Here is a 21,032-nt window from a genome sequence, read left to right as displayed (position 1 = left end):
AACAGCTGCACGCGCATGTAATCGAGAATAAAAGTTCTAGTCGAGACATACTTCTCTCTCTCTCTCTCACAGACACGAGAAGCACGGGTCATCGTGGGAGTGTGGTAGCGGAATGGGTATACGAAAAGAATTACTATTCTGTCATGGTGCTGGTGCAGTGACCCGCGCAATGACGGCGCTGCGATGAAGATTCCCCTTTTCTGCTACGTCTGATCTCACGAACGCAGCATTACGAGATGATCAGACAAGGGAGGGAGGGTGCAGGCATCTATTGACCAAATCTTTTGTTTGTATCCAATAAACATGTTTCAGTGAAAGAACACGCAGAGTCTCGTCAAAGTTATTCGGACTGTTTAATGCGTTGCATGTCAATAACCAATCGGTATTTCAATAAATCAATGACAAGGTTGGCGATGTATACTGCTTGCAAATGTCGCTGCTTCCGTAGGGCGTGCTTAATATGAGCGATGGCACGAGCGAGAAGGTCCACGATGTCTGCAGCGATGTAGTTGAATTCTGCGTTGGCCAAGCTCACAAATTCGTTCATCAGTCCCAGGGGTCCGTCCGGAACCGTTATGCAGACGTTCTTGTAACGGGCGTAAATTCGACGCACCATCCCCTGCAGCGGCCCCGGCGAGATCTCTCCTATATTGCCAAAGCCTACCATGTCTATCACGTAGCGAAAAAGCAGTGATGACGAGCTCGTTGCGGGGACTTTCGCTGTTGAAACATTCCTTCTCCACTTCTTCCCAAGAAGCGTGGGTGCGGGAACAATTTTGTAGCGAGTGGTAGTTGAACATCTTCACGTAGTGATGATGCGAGCGCGGTGCGCGCTGCCTTTATACAGATAAACGCGCGCGCAAAGAAACGAGAGTGAAACCGAAACTCAGAAGCCACCCGTCGCCGCTAGGAGCGCGCGCGCAGCAGAGAGTCGAAACCGAAAACACCCGCTGGCGGCGCAGAGGGCGCTAGGAGCGCGCGCATCCATAGCTGCCGCTGCGCGTCGCCTCAGTCAGTTTCTCTCTGGCTGTCGTGGAAAGCAGACGTGTGCTCCCCGCGCTCGCTCAGTTTCTGGCTGGCTGTCGTAGAGAGCAGACGTGTGTTCCCCGCGCTCGCTCAGTTTCTGCCTGGAAGTCGCCGCGGGGGAGAAGGTGAGTGATTTGACGCGCTCCTTTTCTCGTATGTTTGCCGTGTTTAGCGGTGAGCAAGCCTTTTGTTCGTGTTGACGCATGTTTAGCGATGTGTGCCCAGTGGTTCCCGCCTTGTGTTAGCTGCGTTGTGTTGTGACGTTGGGGTTAGGCCTAAGCGATCGCCCCCGTAAGCCTTTTTCCTCGTATGTTTGCCGTGTTTAGCGGTGTCCAACGAGTGATTTGACCGCGCTCGTGTTAAGCCTTTTCTCGCATGTTTAGACTTGTTTTGCGGTGAGCAAGCCTTTTGTTCGTGTTGACGCATGTTTAGCGATGTGTGCAGAGTGGTTCCCGCCTTGTGTTAGCTGCGTAGTGTTGTGACGTTGTGGTTAGGCCTAAGCGATCGCCCCCGTGAGCCTTTTCCCCCGATGTGTACCGTTTTCTCCGTGCTGTTTTAGCAGTAGCGGTTCGACCTTTTCTCTCGCATGCCTAGACTTGTTCAGCAATGCTGCCATTTTTACCTGCCGCTAGTATCTTGTTCTCTGTCTTTCTCGTCTAGAGCTATGATGGTGGCGCCATCTGGTGTGATGCCTTGCAACTAAGTGGCCACCTGTCGTCGATCTCTGCAACTGCTGGGTGCCAACTACCAACATGGCGGGCGCTGGTCACTCGTGTGTTGTGGAGCGGGTTCTTCGCCGCGGCATCGTTGATTTTCGAATAAATTGTTTCTCTCCACTCTATTTCTATATTTTATTTTCTACCTATTTTTTATTTTTATGGACACAGATTGTCCGCAACTCACAGGGTGGTCTGGACACGTCATAGATGCTCCCCAATTAGTGTGATGACTCCCTGGAGGGTCCTGATTAATGTGGGGGGTCCCAATTAACTCTAATTGCTAATTAAACTTGTCCAGAAGCCTTGTAGCGTTGCGGACAGTCTGTGTCCAGTCATTACTACTAGCGACGCCAGTTTGCCTCGCAACGCGCACTATGTTTCTCACAGAGACTGCTTCATGGCGTGGCACGTGCGTGCACGCGCAGCATGGGCTAAAAACACACGTGCACGAGCTGAAACGACCTTCACTGCTTAGCGCCGAAGCAAGAAAGAGTCCGGTATAATTTCGATTGTAGCTCCGTAACGGAATCAAAGTTTTGAATTATGATAACTAAAGATGAGTGCGGTGCGGGTATACCTGCGGATACCCGCGCAAGTTTGCTCTTCACGGGTACACATTTACGTGCCATCGCGGGTTGCGGGTAAGGCGCGGGTTGAGCCGCACTGTCTCCGCGGATTACGCGGGTATACCTGCGATACCCGCAGGCACAAAACCAGCCTACTTTTGGTGTACGACCCGATTTACCGCGAGCATTGTGCCCAAACTATTTCCCAAGACGTTCCATATCCAGTGCTTCCGTGGTGTGCGAGATGACAGCTTTGTCATTTACTGGCACCACGTTGCTTACTCTTTGAGAGAGAGAGAGCAGGAGAGAGGGCGAGAGTCCAGCTGATTATGAAACCGGGAAGGTTGGTATAGTGTGGGCAATAAAAAATGCGGCAGGGTATCGCCCCTGGCGCTGAGACTTCCCATTCATCATCTCAAAATAAAGTTGTTATTGTCAGTCATGTTTGCCACATAGGGCTAATTTTGGCTATCTTTCGACACGACGACTGGTTCACTTCGTGTTAGTAAGCTGGCAACCACGTCAACTGTCGCCACAGCGTCTGACTGTTGGAAAAGTGGCTCGCTAACGGACAGTGTACCCAGCATCAATAAATCATTTCGTGCTGTGACGATCATGTGGCATAACTGAAACATGCGTGCACATTGGGCTGCGGGTATGCGGGTACCCGTTGGGATGTGCGGGTGCGGATGCGGGTTGCACTAATGACATTGCTGCGGATGCGGGTCGTGGTCCCGCGGGTGCGGTGTGGTTGCGGGTACGAATTTTCATACCCGCACTCAAATTGACATAGCGTGCAACGTAATTTGAAGTGAACTTGTTTTTGCACTTTAGTGCCCCTTTAAAGGCTACAAGTGACATGACGCAAACGGTAAGCCATCTTGGGAAGTTGGATAAGGACAATTACCCAACGTGGCGGTTTAAGATGACCGTGTACCTGAAGACCAAGGGTGTGGAACGGGATCACAGATGACCCTCCTGGAGCGTCTGCGACGACCACAGGGATGACACAAACCCGCCATTGTTGTAACTACCCTCAAGCGGGTGCTTTTGGCAAAACTGCCATCTTGTCCTGGTCGCACGTCATAGAAAACGACATTTTGAGGTCATGTGACTTTGTTTACATGTCGTTTTGCCGCTTACCGACATATTTTCGCCGTCATAACACCAAAAGATGAACGTATTTTGCCAGCGTAAACTATGCGGTGCTTCTTCCGCAACATAGTAGCCTGTTTCAGCTTAGTTTTACATCGCATCGGCTCGATAAGTCTTAACGCGCGGTCGTCATCACATCTTTGGAAGTTGTCAACAATACGAGGCTTTATGTGTAAAACTCCGCGTTTTATTGCGAGATTATCGGATAAAAATAATTACCGTGACCGAAAAACATCCAAAACGTCGTCCAGAAACAAGAGCGCTGCGTTCCGGGCGGGTTCCAGTGATGAGATGTGAATGCTGAGTGCTTGACTGCTTGGATGCTTGAGTGGTTGCTGATTGTGTTGAGTGCGTTGAGCCCTTGTTGAGTGCTTGTTGAGTGATTGCTGCTGAGCGTTGATTGTTGCTGAGTGGGCGACATTACCGCGACCGGTACGAGAGCGTGAATGCTGGTTCTCGCCAGAGAAGTGCCAGGGAGGACCATCATGAAGCAGGTGGAGGCCGGAAAGTGAACTTGCTGTGATCTCCATGCGGGTCCCCGGTGGAACTGGGGTCCCGGTGCGACTTGCCTGCCAGAAGGAGGTTCGCTGCTGGCTTGCCGCCGAAAAATTTAGGATGGTGAATGGCCGAATTATGCCGAACATTGTGTTCGTTGTTCGGGTCACCAAATGTAGAGGAGGTGGTGTTCCTCTACATGAGTCCTGACTGGCGATGATGGAATGTCCCAGCGGGTAGATGGACGCTAGGGCGGTGCCGGTAGAACTGGCTGCCAGGCCAAAGCCTCCTATATAGTAACTATGCCCGTCAGCTCCGCTCTCTGGCGCCGTCCCGGGAAAGGGGGTGTTGTTTCCCGCCGCAACCGAGTAGAGGCGCCACTCACGTTGGGTTGTTTTCGCAGGTTTCGCCTGATGTCCCGTAAACGCAGTGCACGTGTGCGACGTTTTGACCTTTTTATTTTGTCCAGATGGACAACAGGTAAGCTACTTACTTAAGTTGTTCGTGATACCTCAGCAAAGGGAACAAAATTTGGTGATCTGTCAGTAGTAGGCGGTTAGAATTAGAACAGTTTCGCACTACGTTAGGACCTGACCTGGGATGATGGATAGGCACTAAAATAGTTTGAAATCCAATTTCTCTAACAGTACTCATGGCCTTCTGCTGTGTGCCGCTTTGTCGTTCGGACGGGAAAAGGTCTGTGCTGGGCGAGAAGGTCACGTTCCACGAAATACCTGCACGACTGGACATACGAGAAAAGTGGCTGGTAGCGATCAAGAGGGATGAGTGGTCACCAAACTCCACCAGCAACTACTCAAGAGTATGCAGCAGACACTTCCTCGCTTCCGATTTCATCGAAGGCAAGCGGCGTCGACTGAAACGAGACGCCGTGCCGTCTGTCTTCAGCGACTTCCCATCCCACCTCCAACCAAGAATCACGAAGCAGAGAAGCGACAGCAGCATCAGGAAACGAGCACTACGCCCTCGATGCTGCTGTTCGAGTAAAGAAGGCGCGCCTTGGGGAGCAGCAATCACTTGAAGTAAGTTTTTAAAATTTCTGTAACCATGCCTGCTAAAGACCAATTTTACTCTCAGCAGAACACGACTTGTCCCGTGTTGAGGCCAGACACATGCTCGTCTCGCCAGGATGAAGGGACAGCATGTGATAAAGTGTTCACGGGAGCAGAAAAGAGAGTTTGTGCTGGTGGTATCCCAGCAGGTAGAGTCGACATACCAACCAGAGAGCAGTCAACACAAGCAGATATAAAGAAGGTACAGCATGCAACGAGACAGGAACACCACAAGTGGGTTCGGAAGACAAGGGATCTGCGAAAGCGGATTGAAAGACTGGAGAGAATAGTGGACAGCTACAAGACAGAACTCAAGAAGCTAAAAGAAGATGATGATGTTGACACCTTCCAGTATATGAAGAACAGAGCTGCAGAGAGCAACCCACAGGCGATGTTCCTCATGGACCAAGTAAGGAACTTCAAGAAAAAAAGTCCAAGGTGGTCAGAAGATACCCTTCGGCACAGCATCGTCCTGAGGCATCTTTCAACAAGAGCTTACAAGCACGTTCGAAGCCAAGGACTACTTAAGTTACCATCGAGGAACACGTTGCAGAATTACATAGGAATCTCAAGTGGGGAAACAGGATTTAACACCTTGGTAAAATGTCGCCTGGAAGCAGAGCTTCAGAACCTGGGAACTGCTCAGTCAAGAACATGTTCCTTAATAATAGATGAGATGCAAATCAAACAAAAGCTACAGTACAATAAGCAACATGATGCTTTTGTGGGACAAGTGGACGTGGGCCCTCTGAACAAAGATGCAAAACAGCAAGTTTTGGCAAACTCACTTCTATGCTTTTTGCTGAATGGGCTCAGCTCCTCTTTTAGAGTACCCGTTGCCTATTTTTTCACTAAAAGCCTGACAGGGATCGAACTTTCAAAACTCATACTTTTTGTTCTGAAAAAGGTGGAAGACGTTGGCTTTCGGGTTTTGAGGATCGTAACAGACAACCACCGTGTAAATGTGAACGCGATGACCGTTTTGTGTGGTGGACTGCTGAAGCACCAAATTGCACACCCAGTTGACCCGACAAGGGCACTCTTTTTTAGCTTCGATTACTGTCATGTGCTAAAGAACATGCGTTCTCAATTTCTGGATCGTGACATGGGCAAGGACAACCAAGTGTCATCGTCCTTCCTGAAGGCGCTGTACGAGCTACAGAAGAAAGCGTCAATTAAGGCAGTCAGGTTCCTAAGCCGGAAACACATATATCCTAGTAACATTGAAAAAATGAATGTAAAGCGAGCCATACAGTTGTTTTCCCCAGATGTTACAGCAGCGCTGAAGTACCTGCGAGACCAAGCTGGTCACACATGCGATCCATTATATGCTGATGCAGGAGATACCATACTCTTCATGGAAAGCATATATCGCTGGTTTATCCTTCATGATACCAGCAACTGCACACAGCATATACATCAAAGGTTCCCGTATGTGCGCCATTATGACAGCTGCGATGACAGTCGACTTGAGTGGTTGGAAACCACGTTCCCAGCGTACCTTGAGGAGCTAAAGAAGTTGACAAAGCCATCTCAGTTCTTCACTAAAGAGACTTACGGTGCACTGCTGACAACTACATATTCAACGGTTGCTTGTGTAAGGTATCTACTGCAGGAGGAACAGTTCAGGTTCGTCCTGACGCGAAAATTTAGTAGTGATCCAATAGAGGCGCTGTTTGGAGCCCTAAGAAGCTCCCAAGGACGCAATGACCAAATGAACGTGAGGTCCACTACACATGCATTAGAAAGGATCCTGAAGACGGGAATCATCGTCGCCTCGCAGCACAGCAATGTGTCTCACGCAGTGACCTCAAGCTCAGCTGTAGCAGTTGCAAGTTTGGAACAGCAAGTGCCAAGAGAAGAGCAAGGGCCGACTGAACCAATGGTGACTCTTCCACGTAAAGCAGCATCAGTTCTGGAGAAACTAAAGGAGCCCAGGCGAGAGCGTCTTCCCAGCCTTCAGCTGTCAGCCACAGCCCACGTCGGAGGCTATATCGCCCGAGTTGTGGTAGAGAAAATTCACTGCGAAAATTGTGCCCAACTCGTACTGAAAGCTATGTCGAACCAGCCTGTTCAGGGGTTGACAAGGCATCAAGATAGAGGAGGACTTCTCTACCCTTCAGATGACCTCGTTTACCTTCTAGACATCCTGCGGGAGTATGCAGAAGCTGTGATTTCTGAACAACCAAATGGAGCTAACAAATGGAAGCCGCTGAACACATTGTTGCATTTTGCTGTGCCTGTGATCTGTGAATGCACATTGCTCCAGTGCCCACAGAGCACAAAGGAACACAGGCACGAGCTTGTACATCTCATTTGTTCAAGGTTCTTTCGGCCGCTTCTGGTAAATCATGCTTTCCATGTAACTGACAGAAACGACACCTACAAAGCTTTCAAAAGGAAGCCCCTCTCCAGAAAGTATGTGAAGCTCAACTAGCTACATATCTACCTATTTACCATTTTGTTTCATTGTATTTTCAGTGTTCACTTGTGTCACGGCATTGGAATTTGTCATGCGTATTTCATAAGGACCATATCAATGTTCACTTTCAGCTCAGAAAAAAGTTAACCCAATTTCATGTGAGATGTATATTTAAATAAAGTACAGGTCGTTAAAATAAATGCGGTGTTGTATTTCTTCGTATCGCCACAAAATGCGCTCGGTGACTCTCGTCACTCATGAAGGACCCGCCCTTCTTGTGCTCGCAGGAAATAATCACCTTTGGCCAAGGAATTCTGTGCATACGCGACCCTACCGCGCGTTCTCCGTATATACTTGCTGCGCGAGTGACCCAACGTGTGTGGCGCCCTTCGCGGCGCCTCCCCGCATCATCTCGCGACGGCTCCTCCTCGTTATGCGCGGCGCGAGCTGACGGGCATAGTTACTATGGGCGTTTATGTTTATTCGCTCGGAGCAGAGCCCGAGCTGAGCGGAAGTGCGTCACCGAACCGGAAATCGATCGGTCAGGTGTAAAGCGAGGAGAAAATTAAATTCCATACACGACCGAGCGACAACGGCTTTGCGCTTGCGCAGTATCTATTGCTGTGTCGTCTGCTTCCGTTGGTGTTCGTCGTAGGGCACCGTTTATGCCTTCGTGGCTTGAAGGTTTCGCTTCTGTCAGTTTTTCTGATTTTGTGTTCCTTCTTTTTTCTTTTTGTACATCATTTCATGTTTCATTCCATGTTGCACGTAGTGTGTGGAAGACGACGACGACCGATTTGCTTGCCGTTCACGCGGGGCCACTCGCGCGTTCGTCCATCACGACGCTGGCTGCAAACTCTGCATCAAAGCCTGTACATAAAGTTTCTCGACATCTGTCAGAGAGTTTTGCATTTTCAAGCACTAATTCCACAACTGGTTCGTGTGGTACGGCGGTCTAGATTGTCTGGATGAAAGCCATCTCAAAATTTCAAAATAACCGCCATCTTCTAGCTCAGGAATTGTGGGAAGGATCTGCGAGCTCGCCCTCCAAGCTCCGAGCGAAGCGAGCTGCCTCGGAGGTGACTCTGAGCGAATATCCAAACACAAAGCGGGCGGATCTGAGCCAATTCTCATACGCTCTCGAGCCAGATCTGTGACGACATATCCGCTCCGAGCGCCTCCGGGCGATTAAACATAAACGCCCTATATAGGAGGCTTTGGCCAGGCGCAGTGGCGCGCGGCAGCAGAGGAACGTCGTCGTCGTCGTCCACGGGCCGCCACAATGAATTTTAAATGTACGCCAAGTATCTTCATTGGGTACAGCGACTGCAGGAAGGGATACAAGCTGTATGACCCTGTGAAGGATAAGGTCTTCTACAGCAAGAAGCCAACATTTCTGGAGGACAGGAGAGAGTCTGATTTGCTCAAACAAGATAAAGCAAATAGAGAGTCAAGTGTGGTTCCACTGACATTGTCAACCGATGAACAGCCCGAGCACGCCGAGATCGACACAGAAGACAGTCAGCCGGCGACGGTGACAGCACAGACGGCAGTGTAGAACCACGCAGGTCAACGAGGGAGCGAATACAACCCGAACGCCTGCAAGTGGATCCGAAGAAAACAGACTATTGTAACCAAGTTAGTGAGAGCAGAGAACCGAGAAACTATGAGGAAGCTATGTCATCACCAGACGTGAAAAATGGAAGGCAGCAATGGAGGAAGAGTTGCAATCACACGAAAAAATGGAAACCTGGATCACAGTGCCAAGAGAAAAGGGCACGAAAGTAGTCGGGATCAAGTGGGTTTACAGCATCAAAGACGCAGAAAATGGAGGAAAGGAAAGGTACAAGGCCCGACTCGTAGCTGATGGATTCACGCAGGAGCAAGGAATTGACTATTTTGAGACGTTCTCGCCCGTTTTAAAGCTGACCAGTCTTCGAACACTGCTTGCGATCGCCAACAAAGAAGATATGGTAATGAGACAGCTCGATGTAAAAACGGCATATCTCCATGAAGAACTTGAAGAAGTGGTGCACATGCAGTTACCGCCAGGCACTGACCCGGAAAAAAGTCAACGGGAGGTATGTCGACTCCGCAAGTGTAGATACGGGCGTAAACAAGCAGGTCGGACTTGGTACAGAACCTTAAACAGCATACTGATATCTGCTGGCTACAGACGTCACCGAGACAGACAGGTGTGTCTACATTCAAAAAAGGACGGCGAAAAAATCATACTCGGAATTTACGTGGATGACGTGCTACTCTTAGCAAGTAGCCAGAAGTCCATGAGGAAGACTTTGAAATTTCTGAAAGCAAAGGTGATTTGAAAGACTTAGGAGAGCCGAATCGGATCGTCGGAATTGAAGTCCAGAGGAACAAGAAAGAAAGGGAGCATCAGTATCAGCCAAGAGCGATACATCAATGAAGTATCGCATCAATACCACACGGATAATTGTAAGCCCTTGAAGACGTCGCTGGAAATCCAACACCAGGACATGGAGAACAGTGAAGCACTGCAGGAGAAACCGAACGTTCCGTATCAAAACTTGATCGGCAGCCTTATGTACTTAGTGCAAGGATCAAGGCCAGACTTTGCGTATGCAGTACACCACCTCAGCCAGTTTAATTCATGTTTCTCCATCCACCACTGGAGAATGGCAAAGAGGCTGTTGAGGTATCTCCAAGGAACGAAGAACGCATGTCTGACCTACAAGGCAATTGGGAGTCGGATTATTGGCTACTCGGATGCAAGTTGGAACACAGACATGAAGAGGGGGAAATCACGCAGTTGATACGTTTTCGTGATGTCAGGAGCTGCGATCTCCTGTAAATCAACGAAGCAAGACATCATAGCACTATCGTCATGCGAGGCAGAGTACGTGGCTCTTTGTGAAGCCATGAAGAAGGGAAAATGGCTTAGAATGTTTCTCGGAGAGCAGGGACTACATCACTTCTGCGGTGTAGCCACAGAGCTGCGCTGTGATAACCAGTCTGCGATACGACTCTCCGAAAATCCAAGTCAGCATCAGAGGTCGAAGCATATAAGCCTTAAGTATTTATTTGCAAGACACGAGATAGAAGAAGGAACTTCTCACGTCTCGTTCGTGCCAACCATAGAAATGGTAGCGGACTCGTTGACGAAGTCTGTTTCTCATGTGGAGAATTATTTTTGTGCGTGGAATTTTGGACTTTCGATTTTTCGTAACTTGTGCACGAGCGCGAGTGGGAGGATGGTGGTGGCGCGCTCTAGCACCGGTTAAAATGTTCGTGTTGTCGTTATCGTCATTTTGATTTGGGTGAAAAAAAAGACGTTGCTAATAAATGCAATCGCCAGCGGGGCACGAGGTCACTTGCGGCGAGCACTCCTGAACGTGCGTTTACTTGTCGTGAATTCCGTAGCAGTACTGAGCCTCGTCGGTCGGAATCTGCTGACAATTTCGTGCCTCGGTTACAAACCCCGCTCTGTTTCGTGTCAATCGGAAGGGACGCTCATAGAGAGACGCTCATGTTTCAGTTAGTGCAATTCAAACAAAATTAATTCACACAACGCTACAGTTTAGAAGGAAAACGCAATGAAAACAGAGCTGTCTTAGGCGGCAACGAATAGGACCCCCAGGAGGCACATTGACGGCATTCAATCAGACAGCAGGAGAAGCGCCCGGATATCATGCGCGTGTGGATTTAGAACGGGTCCGATCGTAGTGTTCCGATTATGCGCGGCATGATGCGCACTGCTGCATTTTTCAATACCGATTCACTGAATTGTAGCCCACAACAGTCCTCGCGAATGTTCCATTGACAACATTTATCTTCACGTCCGGCGGACAGCGGCGCCAGTCCGCCTCGCGACGGGTGCTATGTTTTTCACAGAGACTGCTCCATGGCGTGCATTGCGTGCTGATGACGTGGCACGCGCGTGCACGTGCAGAATGAACTAAAGACACCGATGCACGAGCTGAAGCATCCTTGACTGCTTAGCGCCGAAGCAAGAATTAGTCCGGTATAATTTTGATTGTTATATCGTGTAACGTAATTTGAAGTGATCTCGTATTTGCATTTTAAATAAAACTGGTATTTGAGAATCAGACATTTAGCGGATTATTATAGTGTCCGATTTTTAACAATAGCGAAAGTATAGTTCTTCATTTAGCTCATTTACAGTTTTGCTTTTTTCTCTTCGCGTTAAGGCTTCTGTAGCGATCAGAAGCTGTATCAACAGGTTCCTGCACACTCTGGATACATTTAATATGCGACGCGACCTGCATAAATGCAAAACTTGATGTGAAAATGCAGCTTGGTGACCGATTAAGTATGTGAAATGGAGTTGAGGACTTCGATGTTGAGTGCACCGCACTCACTAGCAAGTCTTTAACCTGTCATGAAGCCTGATTGACCATTGTATAGAGACTGTGCATCCGTAGCGCCACCTTGAACGACGGTTTGACGAAATAATGCTAAACAGTTTTCACAGTTCTGAATTGGTGTTATAGCTTATTTTAGGTATCATTGTGGAAGTGATTTCCCCGCAGTTCGCAACGTTGTTGGCGTAAGCAACCATTACGTGCCTCGAGTAAACCCTATTATGTTTCGCATCAGTCGAAAGAGAAACTCACACAGAGGCGAACGCAGTCAATAATAATGTAATTTGATTAAAGCACTAAGTAGAAGACGCGCTTTAATGCACATTGAGATCAACTGCGCCGGTATCGTGCCTCCGAGAAAGACGGAAAATTTTCCGGTAACTGTTGACGCAGAAAGGGAGACGCGTCTCGAAGTCAGTGTGTATCGCGCTGCATAAGATTGTAATAAGAAAATGCAATTTCCTGTTAAGATAACCTAATCAAAATTGTATATTTAACAAGGAAACGTTTAGCGGACTATTGCAGTGCTCGATTTTTAACGATGGCGGTAGTGGTTCGTCATTTACAGTTTTGCCTGCTTTTTTTTCAACTCATGGGCTTTTCTGCCGATCAGAAACCATAACAACGCATTCCTGCGACCGCGTATTAGTATGTGACGGTGAAGCTATAGGGTGTTTTTCACATGACGTCAAACGAGCGGGTTTGGCTGCCATGGTGGTGGTCATTTTTTCGGCGCACCTGCCGAGATCATCTAGCATTTGCTCGGAAACGAAGCCTTGAATGGTGTTTCGAAATCCAGTCGCGTCCGTACGCTTCTTTTATCCCGAAGACACTTCGTCATTGTCGTTCTCACATTTTCTTTTATGAAAGCTATGGTGGTCGCATTGAAAATAGCGCAGTTTGTCATCTGCTTTCAATGCCGCCAGCAGGAAAAGTGACCACCAGTGGGAGGAGCTTAGGAGCATGCCCCGTCACTAGCATGTCACAATGTGACGTAGGTGAAAACTCCCTATACAGTTAGCGGAACTATAGAAGTCGATATGAAAAGACTTTAACTCGCATAATCAACAACGCCATTTTCAAAATGCATGAACATGGTAAGAACATCGTACGAAGTCTCCGGCCCGACCAACTTTTAATAGTCATAGAGACGAAACAAGTGTATCACTTTTCGACACGGTTACCCTTAACTTCGACGCACTTTTGACACCTTTCAACCAGCATTCTTATACCCTTGAAAAAATAGTCCGAAGTTTTGTCCGCAAAACGCTGGAAAACTGCCACTTGCACCTCACTATCATTTAGAAATCTCCGTCCTCTGAGATCCCTCTTCAAGTTTGAGAACAGGAAGTAGTCACTCGGTGCCAAGTCTGGACTGTAGGGTGGGTGGTGGATTTCTTCGAAGCCGCACTCCTTCAGTGCAGCCTTGGCAACAGAAGCCGTGTGGACAGGGGCATTGTACTGGAGCAACCGGATACCTCGACTCAACCTGCCGCGCCTCTTTTCCTTGATGGCGTCTCGCAGTTGGTGCAGGAGTGAAGCATAATAAGTCGCATTCACTGTGGTGTTCCTCTCTTTGAAGTCGATGAGGAGGATCCCGTGACAATCCCAAAATATTGTTGCCATGATCTTCTTTGTGGATTGTGTGACCTTGGCTTTTCTTAGGGGTGCTTCTCCTGGTTTGTGTCATTCCATCGACTCCTTTTTCGAAAGGGGATCATAGTAGAGCACCATAGTCTCATCCCCTGTGACAATTGACTTCAATATTTCTTCTTCGTTCTCTTGACAGAGCTCCAAAAACTCTTTGGCACAGACGACGCGCTGTTGCTTATGAACTGACGAGAGAAGTCGTGGCACACATCTCGCACTGACCTTTTTCATGTGAAGGCCCTCGCCGATGATGCAAAAAACGGTTGTTTTGGAAAGCCCCAGCCTTTCTGAGATTTCCTTCACCTTCAGACGCCTGTCGCTCAGCACTTCCTCCTCGACAAGAGACACATTTTCTTGTGTCACCACTTCCACTGGACGACCATCGCGTGGATCATCTTGAATGGACTCTCGCCCCAGTCGAAACTGCTTAGCCCAGTCTTTTACCGTTATGTACGACAGAGAGGCTTCCCTGTACACGTTGTCCAGTCGCGCTTTAATTTCTTTAGGCGAAAGTCCCTCTTTTGTCAAGAATTTTACCACAGCGCGGTACTCGATTTTTTCCATTTTAACTGAAGAGTGCACCCTGGCAGTTTGAAATGCCACTCTCCAACCGACAAAAGCATGGAGAGGGTTGAGGGTGGTGCTCCGGCCCTCCAACAGATGGCGCCACGCGTCCTTAATCGGATTTTCGAATTCGCGCGCATTTTCTACCTCGGGCCGGAAACTTATGGAACCACTCTCGTACACTCTAAATCGTTTCACACCTTTAAAGGTGTAAAATAGGTAAAATAACAAAAATAGGTAAAATAACAAAAATAGGTAAAATAGGTGTAAAATAACAAAAATAGGTAAAATAGGTGTAAAATAACAAAGATCACACCCCTTTCACACCGTACAACTTTGTTTTGGAAGTTCCTGAGGGTGTAACAATGGTGTACTACACCCTCAGGTAAAATATTGTGATAAGTGTGTCGCATGGGTGTAGGAAGGGGTATTCAAGAATGGACCCACGACTTCGACAAAACTTCAAACTTCTTTATGGAACTGGTCGGAGCGCTTCGCTCCATTCAACAACAGCAACATAACAAACAAAAAATATAACCCAATCATTGGCTCACACACTATTTAAGGTCCCCGAGAGCCCACATCGTCCTCCTCTACTTACGAACGGCAACGACAACGAAGTTACTTAACTCAAATCTGCAAAATCCTCCCCGGCAAAATGAGAAGTCTCATTTTTCTAACACACGATAACTAAGTCAATAAACCTCTAATGGATACAGCAACTGAATTGGTCTCCGTAGCACTGTCCCATCAGTCAATCTTACAGCGCACGCACGGACGTTACGATCTCTTCCGGGAAACAGCTCCACAACCAGTCCTGTCTTCCACATGTGCCGGGGCAACTTTTCATTGTGCACTATGACCAGGTCCCCGACGCGAAGCGGTGTCGTTCCACCGGTGGATTTGACACTATGGGCGGACCGCAGCTGCAGAAGATATTCAGTTCTCCAGTTCTAGTAGTTGTTGATGAAGCTTCCAGTACGCCCGCGTGTCTGTGGTCGGCCCCTGAAGGTTGATGTCGAAAGGTGGCAAAGAAGTCACCCGCTTCCCTACCAGGAAGTGGGCCGGTGTCAGTGGCTCTCTGTCTTCTGGTGTATCGTTCACAGCCGTCAGAGGGCGAGAGTTGATGACTGCCTCTACGCCATGTAAAACAGTGGTGAGCTCCTCGAAGCTGAAGCAGTTCTTCCCGAGCGTCCTTCTTAGCGCAGTCTTGACACTTCTCACCAGTCGCTCCCAGAAACCGCCCCACCAGGGCGCGCGTTCGACGATATATTTCCAATTAATTCCTACGGTGGTGAGGTGGTCCTGGAAGGCTGGGTCTTTCAGTGCTTTCCACACTTGCTTCTCGGCCTTCTTGAAGGTTGCGGCGTTGTCGCTGTAGATAACCGATGGAAGCCCTCGCCGGGAAGTGAACCGTTTGAACGCCAGGAGAAAACTTTGAGTCGTCATATCCGATACTAGTTCCAAGTGCACCGCACGGGTGACTGCGCATGTAAATAGCGCTATGTAAGACTTCTTGTTGCCTCCACCTGCTGGTGTGATGATCAACGGTCCCGCGAAATCTATCCCAACCACTTGAAATGGCCGGTTCTCAGTCACCCGCTCGCTGGGCAGTGGTGCAACAGGTGCCGACGCTGGCTTTACCCGGTGTCGTTTGCATGCGTTGCATCGAAAGAGAACTTTTTTGACTAGTTGCCGGCATCGCTGTACCCAATATCGCTCTCGCACTTCGGTTATGGTGTCTTGCACACCCCCGTGGAGAAGCCGTCGATGAGCCGCCTCAACGATCAGTTCGGTGACTCTGTGTCCGTGCGGGAGGAGCACCGGATGTCTTACGTCCGTTGGCAATGTCGAGTGCTGCAACCGTCCCGAGATCCTTAAAATATCATCCTGGTCCAGAACTGGCTGCAAGAGGGCGATCGGAGACTTCTGGCTCACCATGCCCCCACCTGCGAGCTCCTGCAACTCCTTGTAGTACTCGGACCTTTGTGCCTCTTTAACCCAATGGACCTCCGCCTCATGAACCTCATTAGCAGTTAGGGGCCCTTGCCGCCTGTTCTTTCGCCTGCAACGGTCTGCAAAGCGGCGAATCCATGCTGTGAGCCTCAACACGAAATACCAACTACTGTAGTTCTCTAGCCTCAGTAGGCTGGAAGTAGTAGTGTCAGTGTCCACGAAGAGCACTTGTATCTTTACCCGTTCTGCTTCTACAGTCTCTTCGTTCACCTGTGGTTCGTGCGTGCCGCTGGGCCATAACTCCGCCGACTCCGACAACCATGCAGGGCCTCTAAACCATATCTTGCTGTGTAGCAGTTTCTCCATGCTTTCACCTCTTGTGAGCAGGTCCGCTGGATTTTGCTCCCCTGGACAGTGCCTCCAAGCAGCTGGATCGGTTGCAGTTTGAATTTCTGTCACCCTGTTGCGTACAAACTGCTTCCACCGCAGTGCCGATCCTTTAATCCAACAGAGTACGATGTTCGAGTCTGTCCAGAAGATTAGCTGGAGGGGAAGGTGAGAGAGCGAACCCAAAAGGCTTTTGGCCAGCCTACATCCTATTAGAGCTCCCATGAGTTCTAGGCGGGGTAGGGTCAGTGTTTTTAGCGGCGCAACTCGTGCTTTAGCAACCATCAGCGTGACCACGACCTTTCCATTGACGTCCTCTGTGCGCAGGTATACGGTGGCTCCGTAAGCCGACTGACTGGCGTCCGTGAAGACGTGCACCTGGATTGCGTTCGCAATGTCTTCAACCCCTTGGCTCACATACCGAGGTATTTCGATTCTTGCCATGTCCGGCAGTTCCTCGCACCAGCGCTTCCACTCCAAAGCTATTTCTTCATGTAGTTCGTCGTCCCAATTAAGACCATGCTGCCAGATGCGCTGGAAGAGCATGCGAGCCCGTATCGTGAATGGACTGGCAACACCAAGTGGGTCGAAAATCGAGGCTGAGAGCTGCAGCACCGACCGTTTCGTGTTGCCCGCCGACGTGGTGTTGGGTGGGCTGCATTCCGCGAGCTTGATGCTGTCAGTGTGTCGATTCCACCGTAATCCCAAAAGTCCTGTTTCTATGGTCGCAGCGTAGTGCTCTTCTAAGCGTGGCTCGTGATCTGCGAAGAGGCGATTGAGAACAGGGGAATTCGATGCCCACTTTCTTAACTCCATCCCAGCCGCCCTCATGACGGTATTCGCGTCCTTGTACAGTTGTTCAGCTTCATCCTCGCTTGAAGCGCCAGTCAATAGATCGTCCACATAAAAGGAATTTGCAAGATGCGCTGCCGTTTCCTGTAGGTGCTCTTCCACATTCTCTAGATGGTACCGTATTGTCGCCGACAAAAGGAAAGGACTGGAGGTTGTACCGAACGGTACTCTGGTCATTCTCCAGACTTCCACGTTGGGCAGCTGACCATCTTCCTTCGGCGTTTCGTTACACCACAGGAAACGAAGTGCGTCACGATCCTCTTCCCTGACTACAATCTGGAGAAACGCTTTGGCAATGTCCGCCACCAGAGCGACCTTGACCGTCCGAAAGCGCAGCAGCAGCGGCAGTAGTTCCGTGTTTTGCTTCGGTCCCTTTTCGAGATGCGCGTTCAGAGATGCGGTCCCCGGGGCATGCGAGGAAGCATCAAAGACAACTCTGAGCTTCGTTGTCGTTGAATTCTCCCGGACAACCGCCTGGTGTGGCATATAATAAATATGCTCTGTTGGTGCTTGCTCCGCTTCGGTAACTACCTCTGCATGTCCGTCGTTGAGGTACTTCCTCATCGCACAATCGTACTCCAGCAGAAGAGTTTTGTTCGAACGAAGTCTCTTCATCAGGCTTCTCAGCCTACGCTCAGCCACTTCCCGGTTGTCCCTCAGCGTGGCACTGCCAGTCTTCCACGGCAAACTCACTTTATATCGGCCGTCCTCCTTTTGTATGGTGTCCTGGAAATGTAGCCACACTGCGTCGTCCTCTGAGCGCTGGTCATTTGCGCCGTCTGTTATCCCAAGACCTTCCAGCTCCCAGAACATTCGGAGATCAAACGGCCTTTCCTCGTTGCTTGCCTCCACGTGTAACGCGCAGGTTAGCGTGACGTCTCCGGTGACTGACGACAGGACAGCGGTGGGACCTTGGAACGTCCAGCCTAACTGCGTGTTCACCGCAACTGTACGGTCGTCCGTCCCTGACCGTCGCACATCGGACTTTAGGAACCTCCACATCTGATCCGCTCCAATCAGAAGACAGATTCCTGCTTCGGCTTTCGCTCCTGGGAAGAACATTTCGTCGGCAATGGAACCGCCCTCCCTTCTGATGGCGTCCACGAAGCTGTCATTTGCCGTGGCTTCTGCCAGGTCCTTACAGATGAAAGGAATTTCTACGGCTTCAATCAGATGCTCTTTCTGATCGTACTGGCTCCGCAAACGCACCTGGACCAGTCTTGTGTGTGAACTTACTGACGTTTCTGGGTCCCCAAATGTGTTCAGTCGCACGGTTACTTCATCCAGTACCGGTAGCCCCAGCTGCCGTGACACATCTTCTCGAACGAACGTTTTCTGACTGCCGCCGTCGAAAATACCTCGGATATATGCGGACTGATTGCCAGCGATGACCCATGAGCGGAACGTCTGCAAAAGTACAGTGGCACTGACCCTGTCTCGATCGGAGCTTGCTGCGTGCATGGCAACTGTGTCAACTTCTTTCGCTTTCGTTGACGAGCTTCCCGACCATTTAGGGTCGCACATGGAGGTCACGTGTTTCCCCTTGCATGTTAAGCATGTGACTTTTCGCCTACAGTCCTTAGCTCGGTGCCCCTTGACGGTACACCTGAAGCAGCGGCCGTCCGTCGCGAGTACCTTCTTCTTTCGTTCCAGTTCAATGGGTGTGTTGCAATCTCCACTGCTGTGGTCTTCCGAGTCGCAGAAGATGCACTTTGACGTGGCTTTCGCTAATGACTGCAGTACGGCCGCGGCTGGGACGTTCTTCTCTTTCCGTAGACTCTTTCCCAGGGTTCCACCTCTGGGTGGCCCGTCTCTGTTCGTGCTGACCATACCGGACTTCTCACGGCTTTCCACTTCGATACGCAGGAAGTCCAGCACTCTCTCTAACTCTTTTTCGGTGTACGAGGTCTCGTGCTGTACTTCTCGTTGACCATCTCCCGATGCACTGTCCTGTTGAACAGCGACTGCTGTGGTTGCACGTGCTGATCGGCGATAGTACTCCAGTGTGATGTCGCTGGGTAGTGCCTTGAGAAGGATGTCCACCAGCAAAGCAGCGTACGCTGAGTTGGCAACTCCCAGAGCTCGCAGACCACGGATATGAGCCTGCGTGTGATCGTACAGTCGTCGAAGTCCTCTGACATCACTTGGTGACGTCACAGCTGGGAGGGTCCGGAGCTTCGCAAGGTGGTCCTGGGTGATCCTTTTCCGGTCACCAAATCGATGGGTTAGTATCTTGACAGCGTCCTCGTAGCACGCCTCCGAAGCTTGCAGACCAGCTATAGCGGCAGCGGGTGGTCCAGACAAGAGCGTCCGCAGGTATTGAAATTTCTCACTTTTTGTGAGATCGTCGTTTTCGTGCACCGCTTCGCAGAATTGTTCCCAGAAAGGGAGCCATCGATCCAAATCTCCACGGAAGGTCTGTAGCTGTAGCTTGGGTAGCTTTATCCTCTTTGACCTACCTCTCGTTCCCTCTTCGGTTACTGCAGAGGCCGCAGGAGGTCTGCGGTCACCTTCCGTTAACTCCGCAATCTTCGCCTTCAACAGCGCTGTCGTGTGAGCGATGCGATCCTCGTATTCCAGGACCATAGCGTACTCTTCAGCGAGGCTCTCAGTTGCCACCAACGCTTCCAGCTCCGAGTCGAGTTGACCGATTTCTCTGCTGGTCGTAAGAAGTCTCTCCAACAGTGACTTGTACGTATGTGCCGTAGTTCCCGTGTCTGCGAGGGCAGCCGTCGCCTCATTGATAATCCTCGTTGACTGTCCACGTCGCGCTCCTCGCTTGACCTTCAGACGTTCCATCAGTGCTGGCCGTTGATGAAACCTTCGATAGTAGATTTCCAAAGTCAGCAGGTCCTCGAATCGATCGTTCCGGTATGTCACCGAGTCGACGTCCCGGGTTTCGGCACCAATAATATTCAAGAATGGACCCACGACTTCGACAAAACTTCAAACTTCTTTATGGAACTGGTCGGAGCGCTTCGCTCCATTCAACAACAGCAACATAACAAACAAAAAATATAACCCAATCATTGGCTCACACGCTATTTAAGGTCCCCGAGAGCCCACATCGTCCTCCTCTACTTACGAACGGCAACGACAACGAAGTTACTTAACTCAAATCTGCAAAAAGGGGTATGTTTATTTTCGCTCACGTGAACAAAAGTAAATGTATACAACAACCGGGAACGGGAAATTACATGACAAAAGTTCATGGCGTGGATTTACAACACGTCTACCATCTACAGTATGGTGAGCTATCTACAGATTTAGAAGATCTGTTGAAATAGTGCCTAAATTTCTTAAAACACGTTGCTCCTCATTGCAAGACAGAACAAATACATGATAGTGCTCATACTCAACTGAAGTTAATGTTTGTATCAGAAAAATGGTATGAGAGTTAATATCATATATGCCTGTAATCTCAACGAACACGGGTAAGTCATCCTCGGAAGATTCTTTGCCAACAACACAGCCAACAGCAAATGTGTTATCATTATCATCTGCACTTTTTACATAGACAATAGATTGTGCGTGAATATCACGGTCATGAATATAACTCTGAATTGATTCTGGGGCATGTTGAAGTATTATCTCCTTGGAACCATCAGTAGATGTGGCATTTCTGATGAAGGGCTGCGACCACACATACATTTGATAAAATTGATGTCTTCTTGCTAATGAAAGGGTTATGTTCTTAAAATGTCGAGTTTTTCTAGCAATGTCTTAAAATGCTGGTGTTTCCCTTCGAAACGCATACACAATACAGCTAGGAGAGGACCAAACATCCTGATGAGTCGCGGATAATGAAC

At 49.4% G+C, this 21,032-nt stretch overlaps 3 protein-coding genes across 3 annotated transcripts in view; 1 reads left to right on the top strand and 2 right to left on the bottom strand.

The window, feature by feature from the left end:
• The window catches only part of LOC135394287 (branched-chain-amino-acid aminotransferase, cytosolic-like), a 313,934-nt gene that overhangs the window by 80,899 nt on the left and 212,003 nt on the right, over positions 1-21,032 (bottom strand). The window lies entirely within an intron of this gene.
• LOC135395673 (uncharacterized) lies at positions 5,027-7,468 on the top strand. The gene has a single exon (XM_064626770.1). It carries the CDS (start codon positions 5,027-5,029, stop codon positions 7,466-7,468), a length of 2,442 nt encoding a protein of 813 aa, XP_064482840.1.
• LOC135395672 (uncharacterized) lies at positions 14,968-20,022 on the bottom strand. The gene has a single exon (XM_064626769.1). The coding sequence runs from the start codon at positions 20,020-20,022 to the stop codon at positions 14,968-14,970; it is 5,055 nt and encodes a 1,684-aa protein (XP_064482839.1).

The sequence above is a fragment of the Ornithodoros turicata genome, chromosome 5 (assembly GCF_037126465.1).
Source record: "Ornithodoros turicata isolate Travis chromosome 5, ASM3712646v1, whole genome shotgun sequence".
Taxonomy (NCBI): Eukaryota; Metazoa; Arthropoda; class Arachnida; order Ixodida; family Argasidae; genus Ornithodoros; species Ornithodoros turicata.
Note: the sequence above shows the minus strand (reverse complement) of the source record. Positions and strands in the feature narration are given on the sequence as shown.